Source organism: Lissotriton helveticus, chromosome 5_1 (genome assembly GCF_964261635.1).
Source record: "Lissotriton helveticus chromosome 5_1, aLisHel1.1, whole genome shotgun sequence".
NCBI lineage: Eukaryota > Metazoa > Chordata > Amphibia > Caudata > Salamandridae > Lissotriton > Lissotriton helveticus.
The window spans coordinates 274890644-274917027 of record NC_136065.1 but is presented as its reverse complement, the minus strand read 5'-3'; the positions used below and the strand labels follow the sequence as shown (position 1 = coordinate 274917027).

At 47.7% G+C, this 26384-nt stretch overlaps 1 protein-coding gene across 2 annotated transcripts in view; it reads left to right on the top strand.

Moving 5' to 3' along the window:
* Window positions 1-26384, top strand: part of MFN2 (mitofusin 2) — a 131952-nt gene that overhangs the window by 43083 nt on the left and 62485 nt on the right. For both annotated transcript variants that reach the window (XM_078642198.1, XM_078642199.1), the window contains exons 3-11: window positions 13866-14001; window positions 14306-14468; window positions 14825-14949; window positions 15998-16106; window positions 16190-16297; window positions 18204-18357; window positions 19156-19223; window positions 19429-19550; window positions 19856-19982. In XM_078642198.1, coding sequence (XP_078498324.1) covers window positions 13866-14001; window positions 14306-14468; window positions 14825-14949; window positions 15998-16106; window positions 16190-16297; window positions 18204-18357; window positions 19156-19223; window positions 19429-19550; window positions 19856-19982 — 1112 coding nt within the window. The remainder of the gene's footprint in view (window positions 1-13865; window positions 14002-14305; window positions 14469-14824; window positions 14950-15997; window positions 16107-16189; window positions 16298-18203; window positions 18358-19155; window positions 19224-19428; window positions 19551-19855; window positions 19983-26384) is intronic.

Sequence of the window (26384 nt, the reverse complement as noted above, 5' to 3'; positions counted from 1 at the left end):
GAGGGCCTGTAGCACCTCTCGGAGGTGGTGGAGGTGGTCGGACCAGTGGTGGCTGTACACAGCGATATCGTCCAGGTAGGCGGCGCTGAATCCTTCGAGTCCTGTCAGGACCTGGTTTACTAGCCGCTGAAATGTTGCTGGGGCATTCTTCATGCCGAATGGCATGACCTTGAAGTGATAGTGGCCATCAGGGGTAGAGAATGCAGATCGTTCTTGGGCCCGGGGTGTGAGACCGATCTGCCAGTAGCCCGCTGTCAGGTCGAAGATGCTGAGGTAGCGGGCAGCTCCCATGCGGTCGATTAGTTCATCTGCTCGGGGGATGGGGTGTGCGTCTGTTCTGGTGACCACATTCAAGCCCCGGTAGTCGACGCAGAACCGGAGCTCCGGCGTGGCGCCGGGGGCGGCCGCTTTGGGGACCAGTACCACTGGGCTGGCCCAGGGGCTGTCTGAGGGCTCGATGATCCCGAGTGTGAGCATCTTGGCCACCTCCTCTTGGATGCAGGCCCGTACCCGGTCTGGTACGCGGTAGGCCCGATGGCGGATAGGGGGACTGTCTCCAGTGTCCACGTCGTGTAAGCACCAGGGGGTGACCCCTGGGGTGAGGGAGAACAGGGTGGAGAACTGTAGCAGGAGGACTCGGCAGCCTTGGCGCTGTTCCAGGGTGAGGGCCTCCGAGAGTCGGACCCCGTCCACGGAGCCGTCCTTCTCCCGTGACCGTAGGAGGTCAGGGAGGGGTTCGGAGTCCTCCTCGGTTCCATTGTCGGTTGCCATCAGGAGGCTGAGTTCGGAGCGTACAAAGTGGGGTTTCAGTCTATTAGCGTGGAGGACCCGGAGAGGGTTTCGGGAAGATTCCATATCGATGAGATAGGTGACAGGGCTCTTGCGCTCGATTACTTTGAAGGGCCCCGTCCATTTGTCTTGCAGGGCGCATGGTTCGGTGGGAGACATTACCCACACTTGTTGGCCGGGTTCAAATTCGATGGAGGAGGCATTTTGATCGTACCACCTTTTCATGTCCTCCTGACTGGCCTCCAGGTTTGCTTTTGCCATCTCTCTGAACCTTCTGGTCTGGTTGCGGAGGGTTAGGAGGTACTTGAAAACATCTGGCGGGTTCTTTAGAGGGGGCATTTCCCAGCCTTCTTTGACTAGGCTGAGCGGGCCTCGCACCGGGTGTCCATACAAGAGTTCGAAAGGGCTGAAGCCGAGGGACTTCTGGGGGACTTCTCGGTAGGCAAAGAGAAGGCACGGTAGTAGCACATCCCACTGGCGACGGAGGGGCTCTTCCAACCCCCCAATCATCCCTTTGAGCGTGCGGTTGAACCGCTCAACCAGTCCGTTCCCTTGAGGGTGATAGGGGGTCGTGAATCGGTAGGTGACCCCACACTGTTGCCAGAGGGACTTCATGTATTTTGAGATAAAGTTCGTATCCCTGTCGCTGACGACTTCCCGGGGGAAGCCCACTCGAGAGAAGATCCCCATCAAGGCTCGACCCACTACTGGGGCTGTTATCGTACGAAGGGGGACCGCCTCAGGATAGCGGGTAGCGTGATCCACCAGGACCAGGATGAAGCGATGTCCCTGTGCTGTTCGGGGGTCCAGGGGCCCCACAATGTCTATTCCCACCCTTTCGAACGGGGTGGTCACCACGGGGAATGGTTGTAGGGGTGCCTTGAGTTTGCGGCCGCTCTTCCCACTGGCCTGGCAGGTCGGGCAGGACCGGCAATGGTTGGATACGTCATTCCTCATTTTGGGCCCAAAAAAGTGAGTCACCAGGCGGTGGTAGGTCTTGTCTTGGCCCAGGTGCCCGGCCAGGGGGACATCATGGGCTAGGTTCAACAGGAAGTCTCTGAAGGGGAGAGGCACCACCAGCACTCGCCCGGCCCCCAGTTCTGCGATTTTCTGTTCGCTGTACAAGAGATCATTGTCCCAATAAACCCAGTGGGCCCCGGTGGTGTCTCCTTGGCTCTGGGCGAGCGCTTGCTGTCGCAATCCCTCGAGGGAGGGGCAGGTCTTTTGCTCCTGCCGGAATTGTTCCTGGGTGGGCCCCCCTTCTTGACGCCACTGAGCCAGGTCGGGAAGCTCGGGGGGCTGTGTGGACCCCTCTGGGGTGGGGTCTGGGTGGTCGGCCTGGAGGAAGTCTTCTTCTGGAGTGATCGAGGGCGGAGGTGTTGCCCATTCTGGTTCTTCTGGTCTAGGGATGGTGCGGGTGGCCATGGACCGGGTGGTTACGCATGCCCAGTCCGGGAGACCCAACATCCCCAGATGCTCTCTTCTTTCCACAGCGGCCCACGGGGAGCTCTCGAGATCGTTCCCCAGGAGGCAGTCTACGGGGGCATCGTCACGGACAGTTACTTTCAGCATGCCGGACACTCCTCCCCATTCGAAGGGGACGCAGGCCATCCGACACAGGCTCTCCGAGTTATCTGCCGATCGGATGGGGCAAAGTACGTTTGGTAGGATTTGTTCTGGGGTCACCAGGTGACAGCGGACGGCCGTCACACTGGCCCCGGTGTCACGCAGGGCCTCGGCCTTGCGCCCATTGATGCTCACCCACTGGCTGTACTCCCGAGTGTTGGCGGGCAGGGGAGTCCGCGGGACCATGTCTCTTCCTCCCAGGCATGCCAGGGTCATGGCGGCGGGTTCCCACTCGAACTGCCCCGACTCATAGGTCTCCGTGTCTTCGGAGACTTGTTCTTCTCCCAGGGCGGCGGCCGCCATCTGGCGGGGCCCGGGGGCCTGGTTCTTCGGGCAGGTCGGGTCACTGGCATAGTGGCCGACTCGCTGGCATCGATGACCCGTCACGTTAGCTCGGAACCCCGGGCGCATCGGGGGGTTTCCCCGGCCTGCTGGGGCCGGGGTGGCGTTAGTGGGTGCGGCCGGGGCGGCGTCTCTGCCCCGGCCCGGGCCTCCTCCTCCTCCTCGGGGACGATGGTGACCTTGGTTGGTTCTGTTCTGCTCATTCGGCCCACTCCGGGCCACTCGGGTGCTCTCCCACCGGTCAGCCTCGGTGGCGAGCTGCCGGGGTTCAGTCAATTTACTGTCGAGGAGGTGCTGCCTGAGCTCGACAAAGCAGTTGTTGGAGAGGTGCTCCCACACAATGAGATTGAAGAGTTGTTCGTAAGTGGTTAGGTTGTTACCCTTGATCCACCCCTCGAAGGCTCGGCTGAAATAGTTCACGTATTCCACCCACGTCGTACCTGGGATCCGGGTGCAGTTGCGGAACCTCTGGCGGTACATTTCGGGTGTAAGTCCATATCGACTGAGGAGGGCGGCCTTCATGTGGTCATAGGACGTCATTTGATTGTCCGGAAGCTGCAGCAGGGCATCACGACCCTCGTTGACGAATCTCCCCCATAGACCGGCTCCCCAGTCACTTCGAGCGACCCGGTGGGCGGTCATGGCAATCTCATAGGCCTTGAACCACTGCTGTATGTCGTCGTTCCGGTGATATTCTCGGACCACATCCTTGGGGATGTGGACCTTCTGCTCGGTAGGACCCGGGGAGTGCGGTTGCTCGGGCACCCCTGGGTTTTTGTTCAGTTTGCGTATTTCTATCTCCGCTAGTTTGCACTCGTGCTCGTATGCCAGTCTTTTTTCTTCGAGGTCTCTCTGTCTCTGTTTTTCCTCTCGCTCTTCTCTGAGCCGTAAGTGTTCTAAGTTTATTTTTTGTTCCGCCAGTTTCAATTCTCCGTCTAATCTGAGTCGTGCCAAGTCTAACTCGTGTAATCTATTTTTTTCCCGCTACTGGATCTCTTCATGGGAGGGGCCTATTCTCCGTTCCTCCGTCCGGGTGGTGTTGACTTCCGGGGCTGCGGGGTCCCGGGGGGTCGCGGTATTTGTCTCTGTCCAGGCCTCTAGGGCGTTTTTGAAGTCTTCTTTTGTGCTTAGCCCGGTGGTAGCAATGCCTAAGTCCATGCAAAATTGTTTGAGCTCTCGGTGGTTGTATTCTTCCAGCTTTTCCATCTGGAACTTCTCCGCCGATCCGCTCTCTTTGGTCGTCATTGTGGTTTTAGTCGTAGGGTGAGTTACTGTCTGTACGGTACGCGTTGGTTCGGATCGCGCCGCTAGCCACCAATGTTAGACGGGGACCGGGAGGGCCGGCCGAGCACAGTGATCGCACAGACAGGTAACTTCCCCCCCACAGATGGACACCACACAAAGATTAGGGTAACACCTTTTATAGGCACTTCGGGTCGTAGAGTGGTACGTTACAAGGCGGTCAGGACACGATGATCCTCTCAATTCTAGTCTCTAGTAAGGGAAGGGGGTAGCGGGACAGTCTTGGTACCCACGGGTACGGGTGTGTAACGGTGATAGCTCACAATCCTCGAGCTCGGTGTTCGGAGGGGTCAGACCGCGGCAGCGCCGGCAGGTCCCGAAGAGGTCGTAGGTGGCAACGGGCCGCGGCAGCGCCAGCAGGTCCCAACGAGGATGAAGGTTACAACGGGCCGCGGCAGCGCCAGCAGGTCCCACGAGAATGCAGGTTGCAACGGGCCGCGGCAGCGCCAGCAGGTCCCACGAGGATGAAGGTTACAACGGGCCGCGGCAGCGCCAGCAGGTCCCACGAGAATGAAGGTTGCAGAGGGCCGCGGCAGCGCCAGCAGGTTCCACGAGGATGAAGGTTGCAGAGGGCCGCGGCAGCGCCAGCAGGCAGGACAATAGTTCACAAGGCAGGGCTGTGGCAGCGCCAACAGTCCGTCAAGGATGAGTTCGTCGCGGTGTCTCTCGACTCCAGGATACAACTGCCTTCCTGCCCTGGGGCTGCCTCAGTTATAGGTCTGGCGCCCTTTGATGTCCGGACCCTCGCTCTTGGAGGTCGGGAGGTCTGGGATGAGGGAGTCCAGACACCCAGCAGGGGGGTGGAGCCAGCGCCCGAGGAGGCTGGGGGTGCTCGGCACCTGGCGGGGGAGAGCCATCGACACTTCGTACTCCCATTGACCTGCCAAGTGGGCCGTTCACCTCCTGGGTGGAGGGTGGTGCCGGTATGTCGGGGCCTGGCCAGGCCCAGGGTTGGGGTCGGGCTGAGGCCGCGCGGCCGCGTGGTGCCGTGTACAAGATGGCGGCCGGGCCGGGCAATGGTGCTGACGGTGGCCCGGGCCCTGTCCTGCGGGGAGGGAGCGAGCCCTTCATGGGGCCTGTCCAACACACACACATACCCACACAACCACACACACACCCACACAACCACACACACACCCACACACACACACAACCACACCCAACCACAACCACACGCACAAGCACACACAACCAGACCTACACACACAACCACAACCACGCACACAACCACGCACACAACCATACCCACAGCCACACCTACACACACAACCACACACACACAACCACACACACACACAACCCACCGCACACAACCACACACAACCACACACACAGACACACAGCCACAACCACACCCACAACCACACCACCATACAAACCACACACAACCACAAACACAACCACAAACACAACCAACAACCACACACCCAACCACACACACACACAACCATCACCACTACACACACAACCACACACACACTACCAACCACACACAACCACACACTACCACACACACAAACAGACACACAGCCACACACACACAGCCACAACCACACCCACAACCACACCCACACACACAACCACACCCACACAACCATACAAACCACACACAACCACAATCAAAACCAACAACCACACACACACACCACAACACACACAGCCACCACCACTACACACACAACCACACACACAACCACACCCACAACCAACCACACACAACCACACACACACACAACCACACACACACACAACCACACACAACCACACACACGCACAACCACACACACACGCACAACCACACACACACACACAACCACAAACTCACGCACAACCACAAACTCACACATAACCACACACTGACGCATAACCACACACTCACGCATAACCACACACTCACGCATAACCACACACTCACGCATAACCACACACACATGCATAACCACACACATGCATAACCACACACAACCACACACACAACCACACACACAACCACACCCAGAACCACACCCAGAACCACACCCAGAACCACACCCAGAACCACACCCAGAACCACACCCAGAACCACACCCAGAACCACACCCAGAACCACACATGCAACCATACACACAACCACACATACAACCACACACAACCACACACACATAACCACACACACACGCACAACCACACACACACGCACAACCACACACACACACACAACCACACACACACACACAACCACAAACTCACGCACAACCACAAACTCACACATAACCACACACTCACGCATAACCACACACTCACGCATAACCACACACACATGCATAACCACACACATGCATAACCACACACAACCACACACACAACCACACCCAGAACCACACCCAGAACCACACACAGAACCACACATGCAACCATACACACAACCACACACACCCATACAAGCACACAACAGACACACACAACAGACCCACACAACAGACACACAACCACACACAATCACACACACAACCACACACACAACTACACACACACACAACCACACCCACAACCAACCACACACACAAGCACACACAACCACTTACACACACAACCACATACACACACAACCACACACATAACCACACACTCACAACCACATGCACAAGCACACACACGCATAACCACACACACTCACGCATAACCACACACACATGCATAACCACACACATGCATAACCACACCCAGAACCACACCCAGAACCACACCCAGAACCACACCCAGAACCACACCCAGAACCACACCCAGAACCACACCCAGAACCACACCCAGAACCACACACAGAACCACACACAGAACCACACATGCAACCATACACACAACCACACATACAACCACACACAACCACACACACATAACCACACACACATAACCACACACACTCGCACAACCACACACACACGCACAACCACACACACACACAACCACAAACTCACGCACAACCACAAACTCGCACATAACCACACACTCACGCATAACCACACACTCACGCATAACCACACACTCACGCATAACCACACACTCACACATAACCACACACTCACGCATAACCACACACACATGCATAACCACACACATGCATAACCACACACATGCATAACCACACACAACCACACACACAACCACACACACAACCACACACACAACCACACCCAGAACCACACCCAGAACCACACCCAGAACCACACACAGAACCACACACAGAACCACACATGCAACCATACACACAACCACACACAACCACACAACAGACACACACAACAGACACACACAATCACACACACAACCACACACACAACTACACACACACACAACCACACCCACAACTAACCACACACACAACCAACCACACACACAAGCACACACAACCACATACACACACAACCACATACACACACAACCACACACATAACCACACACACACTCACAACCACATGCACAAGCACACACACGCAGAACCACACGCAGAACCACACCCAGAACCACACCCAGAACCACACCCAGAACCACACCCAGAACCACACCCAGAACCACACCCACAACCACACACACAACCACACACACAACCACACACACAACCACACACACAACCACACACACACATAACCACACGCACAACCACACAGGCATAACCGCATGCACAACCACACACGCATAACCACACACACACGCATAATCACACAACCACATACACACACACACAACCACACCCAGAACCACACCCAGAACCACACCCAGAACCACACATACAACCACACATACAACCACACATACAACCACACATACAACCACACATACAACCACACACACAACCACACACACAACCACACACACAACCAACCACACACACAACCAACCACACACACAAGCACACACAACCACATACACACACAACCACATACACACACAACCACACACATAACCACACACACACTCACAACCACATGCACAAGCACACACACGCAGAACCACACGCAGAACCACACCCAGAACCACACCCAGAACCACACCCAGAACCACACCCAGAACCACACACACAACCACACACACAACCACACACACAACCACACACACAACCACACACACAACCACACACACACATAACCACACGCACAACCACACAGGCATAACCGCATGCACAACCACACACGCATAACCACACACACACGCATAATCACACAACCACATACACACACACAACCACACCCAGAACCACACCCAGAACCACACATACAACCACACATACAACCACACATACAACCACACATACAACCACACACACAACCACACACACAACCACACACACAACCACACACAACTACACACACAACCACACACACCACACACACAACCAACCACACATAGACAAACATCCACACACAACCACTCCCACCACAGCCACACACAGAACCACACACAGAACCACACACAGAACCACACACAACCACACAACCACACACATAACCACACGCACAACCCCCCACACACACCACACAACCACACACACAAGCACACACAAGCACACACAAGAACACAACCACACACACACAAGCACACACAACCACACACACAACCACACACACAACCACAGAACCATACACACAACCACCCACCCACCCACAACACCCACCCACAACACCCACCCACAACACCCACCCACAACACCCACCCACAACACCCACCCACAACACCCACCCACAACACCCACCCACAACACCCACCCACAACACCCACCCACAACACCCACCCACAACACCCACCCACAACACCCACCCACAACACCCACCCACAACACCCACCCACAACACCCACCCACAACACCCACCCACAACACCCACCCACAACACCCACCCACAACACCCACCCACAACACGCACACACAACACGCACACACAACACGCACACACAACACGCACACACAACACGCACACACAACACGCACACACAACACGCACACAACCACACGCACACACAACCACACGCACACACAACCACACGCACACACAACGCCACACACAACCACACACACAACCACACACACAACCACACACACAACCACACACACAACCACACACACAACCACACCCACACCCACAACCACACCCAAAACCACATCCACAACTACGACACACACACAACCAACCACACACACACAGCCACACACACAACCACACCCACAAACACACCCACAAACACACCCACAAACACACCCACAAACACACCCACAAACACACCCACAAACACACCCACAACCACACACCCACAACCACGCAACCACAACCACGCAACCACAACCACGCAACCACACACACGCAACCACACACACGCAACCACACACACGCAACCACACACACGCAACCACACACACGCAACCACACACACGCAACCACACACACGCAACCACACACACGCAACCACACACACGCAACCACACACACGCAACCACACACACGCAACCACACACAAACAACCTCACACACACAACCACACACACCCAGCCAATCACTGCCTATCAGCCTCCTCTCAGCCAGTTAGCGCGATCGCAATCAGTTTCACTTTCATGCGATCAGTTTCACTTTCACAACTGCGCTCGCCGTGAAAGTGTTCGGTTTCTAGATTTATTCAGCATTGACTCTTGTTTCCTAGTTCTTGACAATCAAATCGATTCAATATTCAAGCAGCCTGCACGTCTCCTTTCAACCATACCACTCCATGCATTTTCTCCGATCCACATAGATATCAGTGGTACAGACAAAGGTAACCAGGTTTCTTATCCTTCCTTCAAGCAATAACCAGAATTCTAAACTGCATTTGTGCCCCACTAGTTTTAAACAGCAAACAGTTATTCTAATCTAATCGGTTTGTTTCACAGAGGTTGTGTCTTAGGAGAAGGGCAGTGGCACTCGCATGGCACTATATGCTAGTGTGTTAAAAAAAAAAGTTTTATGAAAAATTGACTCTTTTAAACATTCTGATTCCACCAGAATCCTAGTCCTCCACAAAACCCTGTTTTTGTGGCTGTCAGCTGTGAAAAGGAGACCAATATTGCCCCCATTTTTATTATTCTATATCCTCGGTTCAATCCTGAGGTACTTTTTTAACTTGTCACTAGTTCATTTCGAATCTTACTGTTACTAATTCAAATTGTGTTAGCTTTGGCTTATTTGCAATGCAAACTTTATCTCAATAAGTTGCTGTAACAAGCTGCAAGTCTGCTACGGAAGCCCATTCATTTGCTTATTATTTTCCACTTAAGGTTGCAAGACCATAAAGTGAAGTTTTCAGGATTTTGAATAGTTTCTTGTTTGAAGATGTTACTCTCTTCCTCGCACCCCACTCCTGTACTAAGGTTACGAGTGACCTGGCACCCGCCTTTCAGAGGTTCTTACATCCACCCAAGTCTGGCCTGGCATTGGTGCGTCCCAGCCTGGCACACACATCTCCGCACCTCCTTCTAGACCCCAGCTCACTACTGTTTGCAGTCTGTCACTCACCTCTCACCTCCCTAGCACTCACCCTTCACACCTCAGCCCTGGCAGTCACTCCTCACACCTGGCACTCACCCTTCTCCCTCTCTCGCACTCAGCATTGACTCTCTGTGACACTCAACTGTCACCTCCCTGACACTCACCCTCGACCCTCCTGGTACTCATACTTCCCCTCCCTGGCACATATGCTTCACCTCGCTGACACTCACCAATGTCCCTCCTGGCATTCACTACTCACCCCCTTGGCACTCACCCTTCACCTCCATGGCACTAGCCCTTCATCCCCCTGGCCTGGCAGCTACCCTTCCTTGAACTCACCCTTCCCTTCCCTGGCACTCACATTTGACCCTCCTGACTCTTACGTCTCACCTCCATGGCACTCACCCTTCATCTCCCTGGCACTCACCCTTCATCCCCCTGACCTGGCACTCAACCTTCACCTCCGTGGCACTAGCCCTTCACCCCCCTGGCCTGGCAGCTACCCCTCACCCCTGGCACTCACCCTTCCCCTTCTCGGCACTCACCCTTCCCCTCCCTGGCACTCACCCGTGACCCTCCTTATGTCACATCTCCCTGGCACTCACTCCTCACCTCTCTGGCACTCACCCTTCACCCCCATGGCGTGACAGTCATCTTTGTCCCTCCTGGCATTCACTCCTCACCTCCCTGTCACTCAACCTTGACCCTCCTGGCACTAGCCCGGTTTCCCCCAAGAACAAAAAATAACAAGCATTGCCATAGCCAATAGGTCTCACCTTTGGGACCTTATAAGTGTTTAGCCACGCAACAGTTGATGTTGTTGCACGAAGGATATTGTGCTGCATAACTAAATACTTAGAAGGTCCCAAAAGCGAGACCTATTGGCTATGCCAATGCTTGTTTCAATTCAATATCCAGGGTAGTTTTAGACTTTATTTTGTGGGTCCCTGTTTCTTTTGGCAATTAAGTTGGCCGTCTTACTTTAGTATTCATGTAATATTTACTTTAGGCAAAGGATGGTTAGCTCTTTGTAGTCCATGAATTTTTTATATCTGTCTACTTATCTTCCCTATTTTACATTAGGTTATTTTGGGATTCAGTCTCTTCTGTATTGCTCTAATTCGAATAGATGTTTTGAAAGCTTTTCATTTATCAGTCTTCAGGCTCCTGTTATGTCACGATAATTGTCATCCTTATTGCTGTCTGTTACATGGTGAATGGGCATCTGAGTCCTAATGTACAAGAAACCCAGTTGATGCTGATTATCAGTTCTCTTATATGTTGTGCACCTGGTCAGTGAGCTACCATCCTATACTCCTTGATTTTTGGGTTCTGAGTCTGTTTACTGAGACTGGGGGTATTGGTAAGACTGTAAAAGGCTCCTAGACAAACATGCGCAGTCATATATCATTTTGGAGTTGAGGATATAATCCACTCAGAGGCGAGTCGTGTGCACTTGTCTATAGATGGTAAACCCTGATGATTATGGTTTTATGGTCCTTCCAGTTATATTCTAGGGCTGCATCTTCTATCTAGTATGAAATTTGGATACTGATATATTTATACAGCCATACTGTAAAATACTCCCTGGAAGATCTGCCTATCTCTGAATTGATGGCAAAGTAAAGATTCCCACCACCTCATGTCTCCTTCAAACCAGGCTAGTTCTAATCGAAAATCTAATAGTAGAATGTTTGGCTATAACTCAAGAAATAGGAGTTCCTGGCATTCAATGCTTTCCCCTTAATCAAAATCTTCATCCTCTCGACTTTATCAGAATAAAGTTCCTTTAGACATTAATTGATGCTCTTGCTCTCTTCTACCTCTTAAGTTTTGAATTTCTGTCCATATATTTACTATTGTGTTTCTGTTTAATGGTTTTCTGCCGGCTTTGGATGTTTTTTCTCAGCTACTATGGATCTGTTTGAGGAACACACTTAATCTCCTAGTTCAGGTACATTCTTGTGCCAGGGTTGTTCCTTAACCTTCAAGCCTGTGATTTTCCTTCCTCAATTCCATCTTCTCTAAGATACAGAGGGTGTAGAGGAAGGGGATCCTGCTTATTCTTAAAAGAATGGTTGGATTTTTGTTTCCCCAGTTTTTTCGACATTTAATCTCATTAGTACTTTTCATGGAGTGGGTCTCCCACCCAAACTATGCCAAGTGTTGTAGATGTGATGGGTGGATTTCTCAGTATTTCTGATTGTGCTTTGTTGGTTTTTCGTAGTCGCTTTATAGATTCCAATGGCTAGCAGTAGAATTTTCGCTTCAGTGAGGGTGCATGGGAAAAATGTACCTTTCTTATTTACTTTTAATATGATTAACATCTCTTACTGTTATCATGGGCGTGGCATCCTCTCTGATCACATAATAAACATTCTGTATATATTTCCCCAGTTATCTGGGTTCTTCACTTTTTTACTGTAAGTCTCACTATCAAATATTCCAGGCCAGGCACCAGGAGCCTTGCTTTCTAGGACCTCATTTGAGGATAGTTGTAACTCCTATAATTTCCTTGTGTAGTAGTCCTTGTTAGTGTTTCGGTAGCCTAGGCCAACCTTTAATACACCAAGTCTCAGTGTCTATTTAACCTGGTTCTTAAATATCACAAATTGCTTGCATATTGCATTAGGAAAATATTTTCATTAGTACATTTGAGTTATATGATCACTGGTTTATGTAAGCAAACTCTACACAAGGTCAGATGTGGAGAATTAATTTGGCCCTTAAGTTCAGTGTAAGGTAGGGACTTGACACACAGTAGTGGATAAGGCTAAGGCAGATATAGAATAAGTTGATTACACCTTAGGAATTATTTTTTTTAACTTTTTACAATCTACTTGTTGGAAAATTATACTGATTCTAGAAACTACAATAGACCGATTTTGAGTGGCATTGCAATAAATTCTCTTGTTCCATATTACTCTGTGAACTGCAGTCTGATAGCTTGTCATACATTTTCAATATTTCTCTGAGCAGAAAATCTAGTAAAAGCAAATGTTTTAATTGTGAACATCAGCACACTTCCCAGAAGACACTGTTCCCTGTGTGTGCATACGGGAAAATAGACTGTCTTGACTGCAGGATTATCAAGTAAGTTGTTTAAATGTTTATTTTTTTGGCAGCCTGTACCAATAGAAAATCACTGTTTGATTGATTGGGTTTGGTCTCATGGATTTCCCTAGCCATATTTCACCAGGAAAAGCGGCCATACTTGCATTACAGCAATTTCGGGTAACAGTCTTCTCCTCCCTGCTCTATGGAAAGCTTCCGATTAATCTCATACGAAGAATGTGTTGGCATTTCTTTCATGTATTTCAGAAACTCATAGGAATTCTGAGCTCGACCCAGTTACCACTGAAGAGCAAGTATGTGAGGTGAAAAGTTACCTGGCCAAAGTAAGTGGTATCGCAGAAGTGCTGGCACGACGTCACATGAAAGTTGCTTTTTTCGGAAGGTAAGAAAGTACATGGGTTCCCTTACCCCTCAGAAGATGCATGTATTTATTTCAGGGGTGGGGGTTGGTTGATGTGTACAAATCCAGTTACCTCAGATATAAGTGGAGAGGGTTCAGGAGTAGCGGTTCCGAAGGGGAGCTACTTGGACATCAGCTTTGTAATGTAGCATGCATTGTAACTTGGAGTAGCATTTCTTTGATTACTGTGGTGTCTTCCTTTGCCAGTGGAGTGTTGTGCTGCTGCAGGGTATGTGGACTGTACTTGTGCTTTGTCTCATGAGCTTGGATATTCTTTGTGTTCTAGGACGAGCAATGGGAAGAGCACAGTGATTAATGCTATGCTTTGGGACAAAGTCCTTCCATCAGGTATAGGACACACAACCAACTGTTTCCTGCGGGTGGAGGGCACAGAAGTGAAGGAGGCTTATTTGCTGATTGAGGGCTCAGAGGAAAGGAGGAATGTAAAGGTAAGTGAGCTCTAAAGGACTAAAATTCAAACTGAGAAAAGGTTACAGGTTCTATTCAGTATGCTTTCAATAACCCTATGAAGATGATACTCTTAATGTCGCTGTTTGTTTAGAAAATATCTCTGGTCAGTTTCTTATTTCTCTATGTCACCAGACATTCAATGTCTTTCTCAGTTATCCTTTCAGATATTGTCTTCTGGCATTTTACTCAGTCAGTTCTCCCTGCCTCTTTTTCACTATTTGGAATGCTTCCGTGCGTCTCTCAGGTCTTCCTGCTTCGCTGGAACTCTCGCACTCTGTCCTTCCATGTCACCATTTCTGTTTTATTGACACATGATTGTCATTGCTTTTTACAGACTGTAAACCAGCTGGCTCACGCCTTGCACCAGGATGACCTTATTGACTCTGGTTCCCTGGTCAGTGTCATGTGGCCTAACTCCAAGTGTCCTCTTCTAAAGGATGACCTTGTGCTAATGGACAGGTGAGATAAGCTGCTTGATTTGGATAGGAGGTTCCATCCTAGTTATGCGCTAGTAATTCTATTTTTAAACCCTGTCCACATGATGTCTATAAATGGGGATCATTGCTGTCATTTTGGGATTGTGGGGCTTGCACTTTTATAGAAACAGATTGGAACAGAAGTGCTTGTATTTCAAGTATGTCAATCCTGTCTTAGGGATAATATAAAGATCAATATCTACGGTATATAATCCTTTCAATACCAATTCAATAGAAGTCACATAGACAAATGATATTACAACAGAGTCACGTGTTTGTGTTGTGAATTCTTCCTTTATATTTCTTTAAAGCCTTAGCTCAGTCAGCCCAGCCAACGCGTTTCGTCCATAAGGACTTCTTCAGGGTTTATTAATTATATACGTTGGGCTTCACCATTTATGAGAGTGCCCATCCAATTGGTGAAGTCAAGAGCATGACATCTTTACAGTAGACTGTATGCAAGGGAACGCCAAACAGTCTCCAACGCAATGCGCAAAATCGTGTGATCTTTGTATTGTCCCTAAGTCAGGATTGAGATACTTGAAATACAAGCGCTTCGTTCCAATCTGTTTCTTAAATGGTTTATTATATGATTCCTTAGCAGTGGGCTCATGAACAGTTGAGTGCTTACACTTGCTGTTTAACAAATATAGTCGCACATACTTGTGCAACCATCTGACAGTCCACACAGCTTTGTTTTCTCGAAGGCACTTTTATAGTTCTGCAGTGATGGTCATGTATCCCTCCCCCCACCCCTTTGTACTAAGAGACACTGGAGCTTTAATGTGTGCCTGGGATACCCTCCTTACAATCTAAGTGTGATATTGTGATTCGTGATTCAAGCCTCTTTTAGGGTTTGGTGTTGCCTCCTAAGACCATTGTAGTGGGGATGTTGTCATTTGCCGTTGTCTGGCATACTGTTTTACCAATATCTGCCCTTATGAGTCAAAATCAGTAGACTAAACACTGTCATCTAGCTCGTAGATAAGTTCAAGGTATTTCTACAAATAAACTCTCACCATGTCCCTCAGCCCAGGCATTGATGTTACCACAGAACTGGATAGCTGGATTGACAAATTCTGTCTGGATGCCGATGTGTTTGTGTTGGTTGCAAATTCTGAATCCACATTGATGCAGACGGTAGGTTGCACAGCAAATTCACCATGAGTGGCACGGTTAAGTTTGGATTTTTTGTGATGTGCCTCTTGTATTTCTTCGTGTAGGAGAAACAGTTCTTCCACAAAGTAAACGAGCGCCTCTCCCGCCCCAACATCTTCATACTGAATAATCGCTGGGATGCTTCTGCTTCGGAGCCCGAGTACATGGAGGAGGTCTGTAACAAAGATTTTTGTACTGGGTGGATTTAGGGAACTGGTTTATGAGGGCTGCAAATTAGACATTTGCATTTCATCGTCTGTCTGTGCTGGATAGAAACTGCAGTGCAATACTCCTGGTTACAAAACTAGAGCACTAGCTAGTTCTTGCAACCTTCTCTTGGATTTGTGACTTGTATTGCATGAAACTGTATGCAGGGCAGGGTATGCAGCTATTTTGCAAGCATGTAAGTGTTTTAATTCAAATTGAAATATTAAGACTTCTGTCTGTCACAGTTTTGTTAAATCAATGTAGGTAACAAGTTATTTTCCTTCTAGGTAGATGCTGTCTGCAGTTCTTCATCCACTAATAAGACTCTTTTTTATTATTATTAGTATATCTCCAGTGTTCTCTTCTTTCCCCTGTATCATACCATTGAGCTGTCAGACCTATGTCAGAAGATGACGAAAATACAAAAAGAAAGTTCATTTGCTGGCTAAGCTTGGCCTTTTTGGAAACCAGAAAGAGACACCTGTAGAAGCATTCAAACTCAGCCAAAGAGTCACGGAAGGTGATTTCTCTACCTCCAAGCTTATTAGGACCCACTCTTAAACCCCGAGTGTTCTTGTCCCTTGCAGGTGACAGTAAAGAATAATAAATTCACTGAGACTTAATATTATAATTTCTTGTGCATGCCACACTGATGGACACTGACATTTGGGTCTGAGGAGAATGAGATAGTGAACAGGAAGGCAGCTTTCTCCTGGCTAGGAGTACCTCTTACTAGATTCATGTAACTATTGAACTAATCGGGGAGAGACCTCTTTTTTCAGATGTCCTAAAACCTGCTGTATATTTGCGTACATAGAAACATGACACACATCTGTTGGATATCTCCACATGTTGGAGTAAAGCAAAGGACAAATGGGTGCTAGACTATCTACAGAATATTTAAACTGTTCTGGAGTTTGTGTAGGAACCTGGAATGTCAGGCTTTCGGTGGTGGTGAGTGCTAGAGGTAAAGGTAATGAGGCAAAGAGGGCCAAGTCTTGATTTTGAACTATGACTGAGCTCCTACTAGGCCCAGCCAACATGATCCTCAGGATAAATTGGTTTATCTAAAGAATTCCTTGACTTGCCTATGATAGATTGACCAAAGTCCAAGGTGTCCTCTTAATGTGTGGAACATATGTGCCACAGCTAATCAAACAATACCAGAGTTAAGAGAAAAAAATTAAAGATCCAAACCAAGTTATTTGAAAGTTGAAAATGTAATCAAATAGGTTAAGTCGCACACATAGGAAAAATAGGTAAAGTTGACATGATGTATATAGCTAAAAATACTAAAAATCACAAAAGAATGAAATGGGCCCAAAATTAATCCAAAAGCTCTTGCTGGTTATTGAGGGGATGGGACAACCCCTAGAAGAGATGTTGAATCTCAGCAAGCTGACTGCAGCTCAAAGCTCCAGCGACACTGTATTACATGGCAGGTCGAACCATGAAGTGTTGCTAACAAAGATGGAGCTGAACCTGGAAACAGGTGGCTCAAAGACGCAGGCATCCAGGAGAGTGGGTAGGTCTTCCTTTTTCTTCAGTGCCAAGGGTTCTCTTCTGCAGTATGTAATAGGCATTCATAAGCTATAACTGTATCATTGTGGTTTGGTGAACTCTATGTAAGATGACATAATGTGTCTCTGCTTCAGTAGAGGTAACGAATGCTGAACTGCTAAGCAAAAAAAGTTCTAATGCACAAATTCCATGAGCAGAAACAGTGCATCGTCTTGCATCGTGTTACTGTTGTGATTGTATAGTTTCATCCGTAGCTCTTGCTTGCTTTTTAACCTTGAATGTATGTTGCAAACAGTTCAGTTCTATTAGAAGGTGATGTGACTTCCTCTCATTTCACTTTTGTTCTTATAGGTTCGCAGGCAGCATATGGAGCGCTGTACAAGCTTTCTAGTGGAAGAGCTTGGGGTATTGGATCGTGCGCAAGCTGGGGACAGGATCTTTTTTGTATCTGCGAAAGAGGTTCTGAACGCACGAATCCAGAAGGCACAGGGAATGCCTGAAGGAGGTTTGGAGAAGCATGACTCAATTTGCATTTAGTTCTTTTCAAAACCATGATAAATGTCTGAAGGAAATGTTAAAGCAGTTAACTGGAAGCAAAGACCTGGCTTTTCTCTTTTTTCCATTGTCTGAGGGTGAATTGCTTGTCACTGAGATATTGTCGCTAAACATTTTTTCAGTATCTGTAATATCCAAAACGGACAGCGGCTGTTTTGTGCATTATTTGGACAGTACAGATAAAACAATGATGATGCTGGGTCAGGGATTAAATGGGTGATATTAGTAGGCTTGGTGTTCTTTAACAGCAAACACTGACTGAGGAGACTGCTTTAGTGTAATGGATTTGAAATTCAGCCTCGTGGGAATAACTGGAATGGGATCCTTGCCATTTAAATTGCATTCAAACAATGCAGAAATTAATTGCAGATAAAGTGTAATTGGAGGCAATCATATGCTTAAGAGTTAGTTGCTATGCCAGCTTTGTAATTTTAGCTCGCCAGTTCTCGTTTTAATGATAACAGTAGGCGATCTGATTGGTCAGCATGCCAGGATTCATACTAAAGTCTTGCAAGGGGCATACACTAAATTAACCAAATATTCCAGTTGAACATACTCTGTGGATCTCTTGCATTGGAACACTTTTGCCTGATTGTTAAAAGTTCAAAACCTGATAGAGTTGGTCATGTAAGGTGACAAGTTTACTTTCAGTAGTGTGCTGGCAGTAGTTCAGTTATCTCTTGTTGTTCAATGATGCTATTGTCTAAAAAGGAGTGTATGTCAGTTGACCTATTTGTTTTTATTTCAGGTGGTGCTCTGGCAGAGGGATTTCAAGTACGAATGATGGAGTTTCAAAACTTTGAAAGACGATTTGAGGTGATCAGAGTTCATATTTATTCCCAAGACCTCTCAAGGGGCATGTTCTTACTTCAAAATCATAACCTGGGAAAAGAAGAAGAAAATTGTGCTAAGGAGGAGGGAGGTTTGGGGTGTGCGCAGTATTGGTTTCAGATGTGGTGAGATTTTTCTCCGGCTGAGAGTAAATGTTTGCAAGGTTTCTAAGCAACTTTTCCTTTTACAGGAATGCATCTCTCAGTCTGCAGTGAAGACCAAGTTTGAGCAACACACAGTGAGAGCAAAGCAGATTGCAGAGGTCGTGCGTCGCGAGATGAACTCTGTGCATGTCGCTGCACAGGAACAAAGGTGAGATTCTGTGGAGAGGAATCTGTTGACTCTGATCGAGGTCTGCATGGTTTAAATAATGGCTTCTAGATATTCTGAATAGATTTATGAGTGAACGTTCTGCCTTGAACTGATGTGCATTCATTTACTAATATTCTAGTGTTGTGTGGAATATTAGAAACATTTATTTTTGGTGGTGGGTATGTGGTCTTAGTGTCATCTGAACAATCGGCTACTCCCTTTGCCCACCGTTTTAAATTTAAGTCACTGTAGTCATCTTGTACCTGTGCACTCAGTATTCCTCTCCTTTCTGTTTTTCCTTCTAGGGTACACTGTCTGGAGAAGCGAGCGGAATTACAAGATCACCTGGAGTTCATTGATAAACAGCTTGATTTGCTTACACAGGATTACAAGTTAAAGATCAAACAGATCACAGATGATGTGGAGAGACAGGTAAGAGGGTTTCAGAAACAAGGAGTAAGTGTATAAGTGTGTATATATATATATATATAATATATATTATATAATATGTCACAACAGGGGACGGCACCAATCGGTATGTTTACACAATTTTTGTATTTGATTTTTGCAGCATTTCAAAAGTGGTTCGTGCTCATAGATCTGGTTGACGCGTTTCAGCAAAAAAGCCTCCCTCTACTACACCAACAAGAGGTCATGGTTCAGAGTGTCTATTTAAAGGGAAACCTCCTTCCATTTCTTTAATCCCACCCCCAATTTAAAATCCATTTTAGACCTTCCTTTAATCTTTGAATTTTCGGTGAAGTACCCTTTGTGACCTCTACATGATTGTTGGAAAACAAACCTCATATGCAAACCTATTGACAAGATCAACTTGTATTGTCTATTCACATTCAGTTTTTTCGGGGTAAAGTACTCCCATCTCCAATTCTCTAGCAACAATAAATTTCATCTACAATTTTTTCAACATATTTCCTTGTAATCACCAATTAGTTGTAAAGTACTTTACAATATGAATTTACCATTTCTGCAGTATTTTTTCATAGCAGCATCTTACATACTACAAATTGCTGCCTATTACATCCGATCCGAACTCTATTGTGTTCTTTTTATCACATTCCTGAGATTAAACAGCAATTCCATTGTCTCTTAAATATGAGGCAATCAATAAAGTGCAAAAAATGTCTCCTCTCTACAAAAGTGCAAGCCGTGCCTAATTCCATTGCGTTTGTTAAATATCATTTTTTTAAAGCATTTTAAAATGCCTTCCATTACAGTATATTATCTCGGTCTTACCAGTATGTTATAAAGTGCATCTTATAGCAGCATTTTATCTCAATTTCCTCAGTTTATCATAAAATACATAATCTTTAAAGAGCATTTCCATGGCACCAACATATATGATATAAAATTATGTCAGGTATCTCAGATCTGATCTCTATTGTTTCCGTGCATTACCTGGCAGCCTATTTTCTTGGTCTCACCTGTTTGTTATATGGTGCATCTTATAGCAGCATATTCTTTCAATATCATCAGTGTGTTATAACCTGATCATTTCTAAAGTGCATTTGCATAGCAGCATCTTATATGATGTAAAGTCATTTCAGTTACATCAGCCCCTGTTCCTATTATAACCTTATATTATCCATTTGTTTAAGGCATCACACACAATCCACCTTGCTTTGAGGGTGGGTCAGGAAGTGGTAAACAAAATGAATACTACTACTAATTTGAGGGTTATTATGCACAAGGAGGATGAATAGAATTACCCTGAAGATTATAATCAAGGCTAGATTACAGTCATAGTCTGGGCGTCCGATAATCTTGATTAGCGAACACTCTGAGATGCTGAAGTATACGCAATGTATTTTGTTTACAGTACTTCCAATGTATTTCTTACCACACCTAAATTCTAGTATGTACACTACATGTGTGGGATTACAATGTATCAATTCATGAATTTGTTTTGTGTTACCATCTGATGTATTAAAGCTTGTCATATTTCGACCTATTTGGCATGCTTTGCACTTCTGGTATCTAAAAAAAAATACCCGGTTTCTTAAGCCAATTTTTTAATGAATTTCTTGTTTTTACAAAATGGCTTTGTCCAGCCTGTCACCTAGTGAGGCAGTCTTTTTGTATGTAATGTTGAGAAATTTTGACATTTCCTCCCTCAAATCTTCATCTTTTGTGAGAATATTTCAATAGGTGCACACCGTTTTTTTTTACTTATCTCTCTGCCTGATTAAAATCCATTATGTATCTTATGACTTAGTCATCCTCCACATTGTTCAAATTTTTTGGAGTCAATAAATCATCCCAGTCTTTGGATCTAGCTCTTGAAAAGCCATCCTTGAGCCCACTGATCGGATATCCTCGCCGTCTGAATCTCTCAAACATCTTCCGCCCCTTAGATTCAAATTCTTCTATTTCGGAGCAGTTCCTGCACACTCATAAAATTCCCTATATGGAACGCTTCATTTTAATGTATTTGGATGGGCACTGTTAGCAAATAAAATACTGTAACCGCTCGATGGCTTACGGTGTAATTTAGTGCACATTTTTTCTTTTTCAATATACACTTCAGTGTCCAAGAAGTAGATTTTTTTCATTGCTTATCTCATAGTGAATTGTAGTTTCAGAGGATTCTCAGTCAGTGATTTTAAGAAGTTTATTAACCCTTCCTCACCTCCTTCCCAAACTAAACACAAGTTATCAATGAAGCGTATGATGTAACAAAAGGCAGGGGAAAACGAGGATCAATTTTGATCCAGTAGTGCTTTGATTACCATTCAGAGAGAAGTGAATGGAAGGTCCGGCCGCAGTCGTAGCCCCAGATATGTAGACAACAAAAGAGATGACTGGGCTGTTCCTAGGGGAAGGAGAAAGGAGGGGGTTGGTCACAATGGTGAAGGGGCTAGTGCTCAATGGAGGACCATCCCTGGGTATCCAATTTGTTGGACTATCCGGACCCGGTGTGATGTGTAGGCAAAACTGGCCTGGACACAAGCAGTAGAAACCTTCACCCACTTGGCTTCTCCCTTGATGTCAGACCCACCGGGTACTGTTGACACCTTAGATCTCTAACCTTTAGGCAAGAGCAGTGTCAGACAGGTAGTACAAGTTATGTGCTGTATTATAACTGATACTATTTATTAGATCATGTTTTTGTAGATTGTAGTTTGTTATAAGGTCCTGAAGAATCGCAGTTAATATACGAAAAGCGAGAAACATGTCTACTACACCATTTGCACTTTAGCCTTGGTCACTCTGGGAAACCACAGTTCCCATGAGCACCGGCTACCCTTGATTTTACCTGTGGCAGAGGACCACCAGAATAAAATTGTTTTCCGGTACCTTGCGCCACATTTTATCTTCACCCACACTTTCTACTCTGTCCTGGCCCCTCACTCCCACTTCACCCATAGGCAGTTGGATAAAAGATCTCCGATAAAGAGCCCCTCTTTGAGGTGAGCCCGTTGGACATTGCACCGCCTACCCAATGAAAAGCATTGCCTATGATGAAGCATGACACTCGCAAGGGTGTGTGAGGCCATTATATCCAACAAATTGGATACCCAGGGATGGTCCTCCATTGAGCACTAGCCCCTTCACCCTTGTGACCAACCCCCTCCTTTCTCCTTCCCCTAGGAACAGCCCAGTCATCTCTTTTGTTGTCATCAATGAAGCATACCCATAGGATCACCTTCTCTAGGATCTCATTGTTGCCCCAGTATTGGAACTTTCATAGATTCCCATGCTTTTGTATCATTCCCCGTCGTCGGCATGGGAGTCTCGGTAACAACAATAACATAGAAGTAGGTACAAAAGAGAAAGAAAAAGGCCTAGGCCTCATTCCCTTTTGTAGCATATCCGCCTCTTTTTGTAAAAGAGACCAAACTTAGGCATCAGCCAATCAGAAGAGCCTCACCCCATAGAACCCTCCTGAAGGAACCTCAGAGCCTCAGATTTTCTACCGCACGTTGTGCTAGGGAGTCTCCTTTGAGCTCTGCTCAACTTCTACTCTTTAGGAAGTTTCTTCAAGGTTTTTTCTTCAGATTCTTTTCAGATTCTCTTCAGATTGTTAGCTGTTCCTTCCAGGATGTCTGACAAAGAGAAAAAGAAGGCTCTTTTCATGCCATGTTCCACCTGTGGTAAGAAAAGGCTGTTCATTGAGGATAAGCATAAAGACTGCATCTATTGCCTCTATCCTGACCACAAGGCTGCGGACTGTAAGATCTGTTGCACTTTTTCAACCAAGACCCTCGGGACCGTGAGGGTAGGCTTCTGACATGGCTCCAGAAATTGAAGTCCAGGAAGGATACTGTCTCCAGTGACAGTGATGACTCTGCGTCTAAGTCTTCATCAAGAAGGTCAGTCAAGAGGGGTAGGGGTTCCCCTGCTCCTTCTGTGGAACATCTTTCTAAGGCCTCAAAAAAGACCCCCAGAGAGTCTGAAAGCCAAGGTCTAGGCGAATCTCCTCACCTTGGTGAGAAGGAGAGGGTGGGACTATCTACGCCTTCAAAGGGTTTGAAGACTGATCCAGCCTTCAGAAAACCCTCTTCCCCAGCTTCGGGAAGGTCTGACAGGAGTTCCAAGTCGTCGTCGATGAAAGCGCCATCGACGGAGGCTCCGCCGCCTAAGAAAAGAAGTCTAAGCTGACACTGGTTCCGTCGACGGGCTCGTCCACGGGACAACCGACGACGACAGGATCGTCGACGACGGCTACAACATCGTCGTCGACGAGGATGTCGACGACGACAACGTCGACGACGATGACAACGTCGCCGAAGGAGTCGTCAACGAGAAGTTCGTCGACGGTGGTGACGACGACGGTGTCGTCGACGAGAGCCTTGACGACGACAACATTCACAACGTCGACGGCGGGGATGTCGACAGTCTCGTCGACGGCAGCGACTACGACGCCTATCTTGTCGTCGAGTGTCTCAGTGTCGACGAAGCATATTCCGTCGACGAAGCCGACGACGACGGTGTTTTCAGTTAGATTTTGGCATCGGAAAAGAGAATCACTATCTCAATAACCAGAATTACGCCGGACATGACTTCTCCAAGAAGGGTAACCCCCTTGCCACCATCACTCTTGTTGAATGAGGATGAGTCAGAGGAAGAGGATCAGGAATCATATGAATATGCTGACAGTCCCTCTCAACTTCTGGTAAAGTGCCAGGAGACGGATTCAGAAGGAGGGTATGACCAAGAGGGTGATTGTCATCCTCATCCTCATTCTTCCCAACCACATCAATCTTCGGATCAGGGCATGATTTCAGTTCCTTCTTCTTTCTTGCAAGAGTTACACCTGATGCTTCAGGATTACAAATCTAGAACAGCAAGGTCTACTCAGGCTCCAATTGTACAAACCGTTCCTGTCACGGCATCTACCTCAACAGCTGTTCCTGAGGTACCAGCTCAGGTGTCTCCTCCACCACAGACACCAATGCCAGAAGAGCCTTCCAGACCAGTAGACACCTATGATTATTCCTCGGATGAGGATCATGATTCAGACGATGGTGATCAAGCTGCTGAATGGAATGAATACAATATTCTGGACCCTCCATCTCCATGTCCGGACACGGTGGATTCCCCTCCGGCAGATATAGGCGGCTTCCATCAGTTAATGGAAAGAGCAGCTGGCAGATTTAAGTTGGCAATGCCTGCGGTGGCCACTGAGTGTTTCTTGTATGATTTCAAGGAACCTTATAGGAAGACGACAAGATCCATACCGATAGTGCAGCACCTGTGGGAGGAAGGCCTTAAGGCTATGAAGAACCCAGTGATGGTGGTCCCTGTGCTACCACGTCTTGATAAAAAGTACAAAGCACATGACGATGGGCCAGCGGCCTAAACGGGCCACCCGAGGCCGGATTCAGTTATCTCGCAAGCGGCGCAGAGGAAATCCCGCAACCCCTCTGCTCCCTTGACAACTCCTCCGGACAAGGACGGACAGAGATTGGATAATGCTGGTAAGAGATTCTCGTCGATGGCGAGTCTTATGGTGCGAGCTGCCAATGCCCTGGCGATATTGGGCAGATATGACCGCCAGCTTAGGTGTGATGTCGCTCCGTTCCTGGATCAGCTTCCTCCAGAATCGAAATCAGAGGCAAAAAAGATCTTACAAGAGGAGGAGGCGACCTCGATGGAGATCATTGACTGCGCGATGGACATTGCTACTACGGCGTTTCGCTCGTTATCTAGGGCTGCAGTTCTCCGTCGCCAGGGGTGGCTGAAGGCGACCTGGTTTCGACCTGAGATACAGAATAAGGTCCTAGATCTTCCTTTTGATGGGGAAGCACTATTCGGAAAGCTAATTGACGACACTCTCCAAGACATCAAGAAAGACACGGAGACCGCCAGATCTTTGGGTACACTTCAGTACCGCAAGACGCCTTTTAAAGGATCCAGAGGCAGAGGTACGAACTATAGAGGATCCTATCAGCAACAGCGATATTCATCTTATGGCTCAGGATCACAGCAATACCGTCGGCCTTATCAACAAAGGCAGGGCCAATCCTCCAATTACTCCAGGCCTTACAACAAGGGGAAACAGGCTCAACGGGAACGTGATACCTCCAAACGTCAATAGCGGCCTCCTGGCTCTTCCTACTGTGCCCTCCTCCAGGAAGTCCTCAGTTGGAGGCAGGGTATCCCAATACCTTCACAATTGGTCCAGGATAACATCAGACCGTTGGGTGCTCAACACCATTCGAAAGGGCCATACCTTAGAATTCACTCAAATCCCGCCATCCAAAGCCCCTACTACAGCCATTCCATGTAAACTCCTGCGTCTTCTGCGGCTCGAAGCACATCAGGTGCTCCTGAAAGGGGCAATAGAGCCAGTTCCTGCCGACCAAGAAGGAC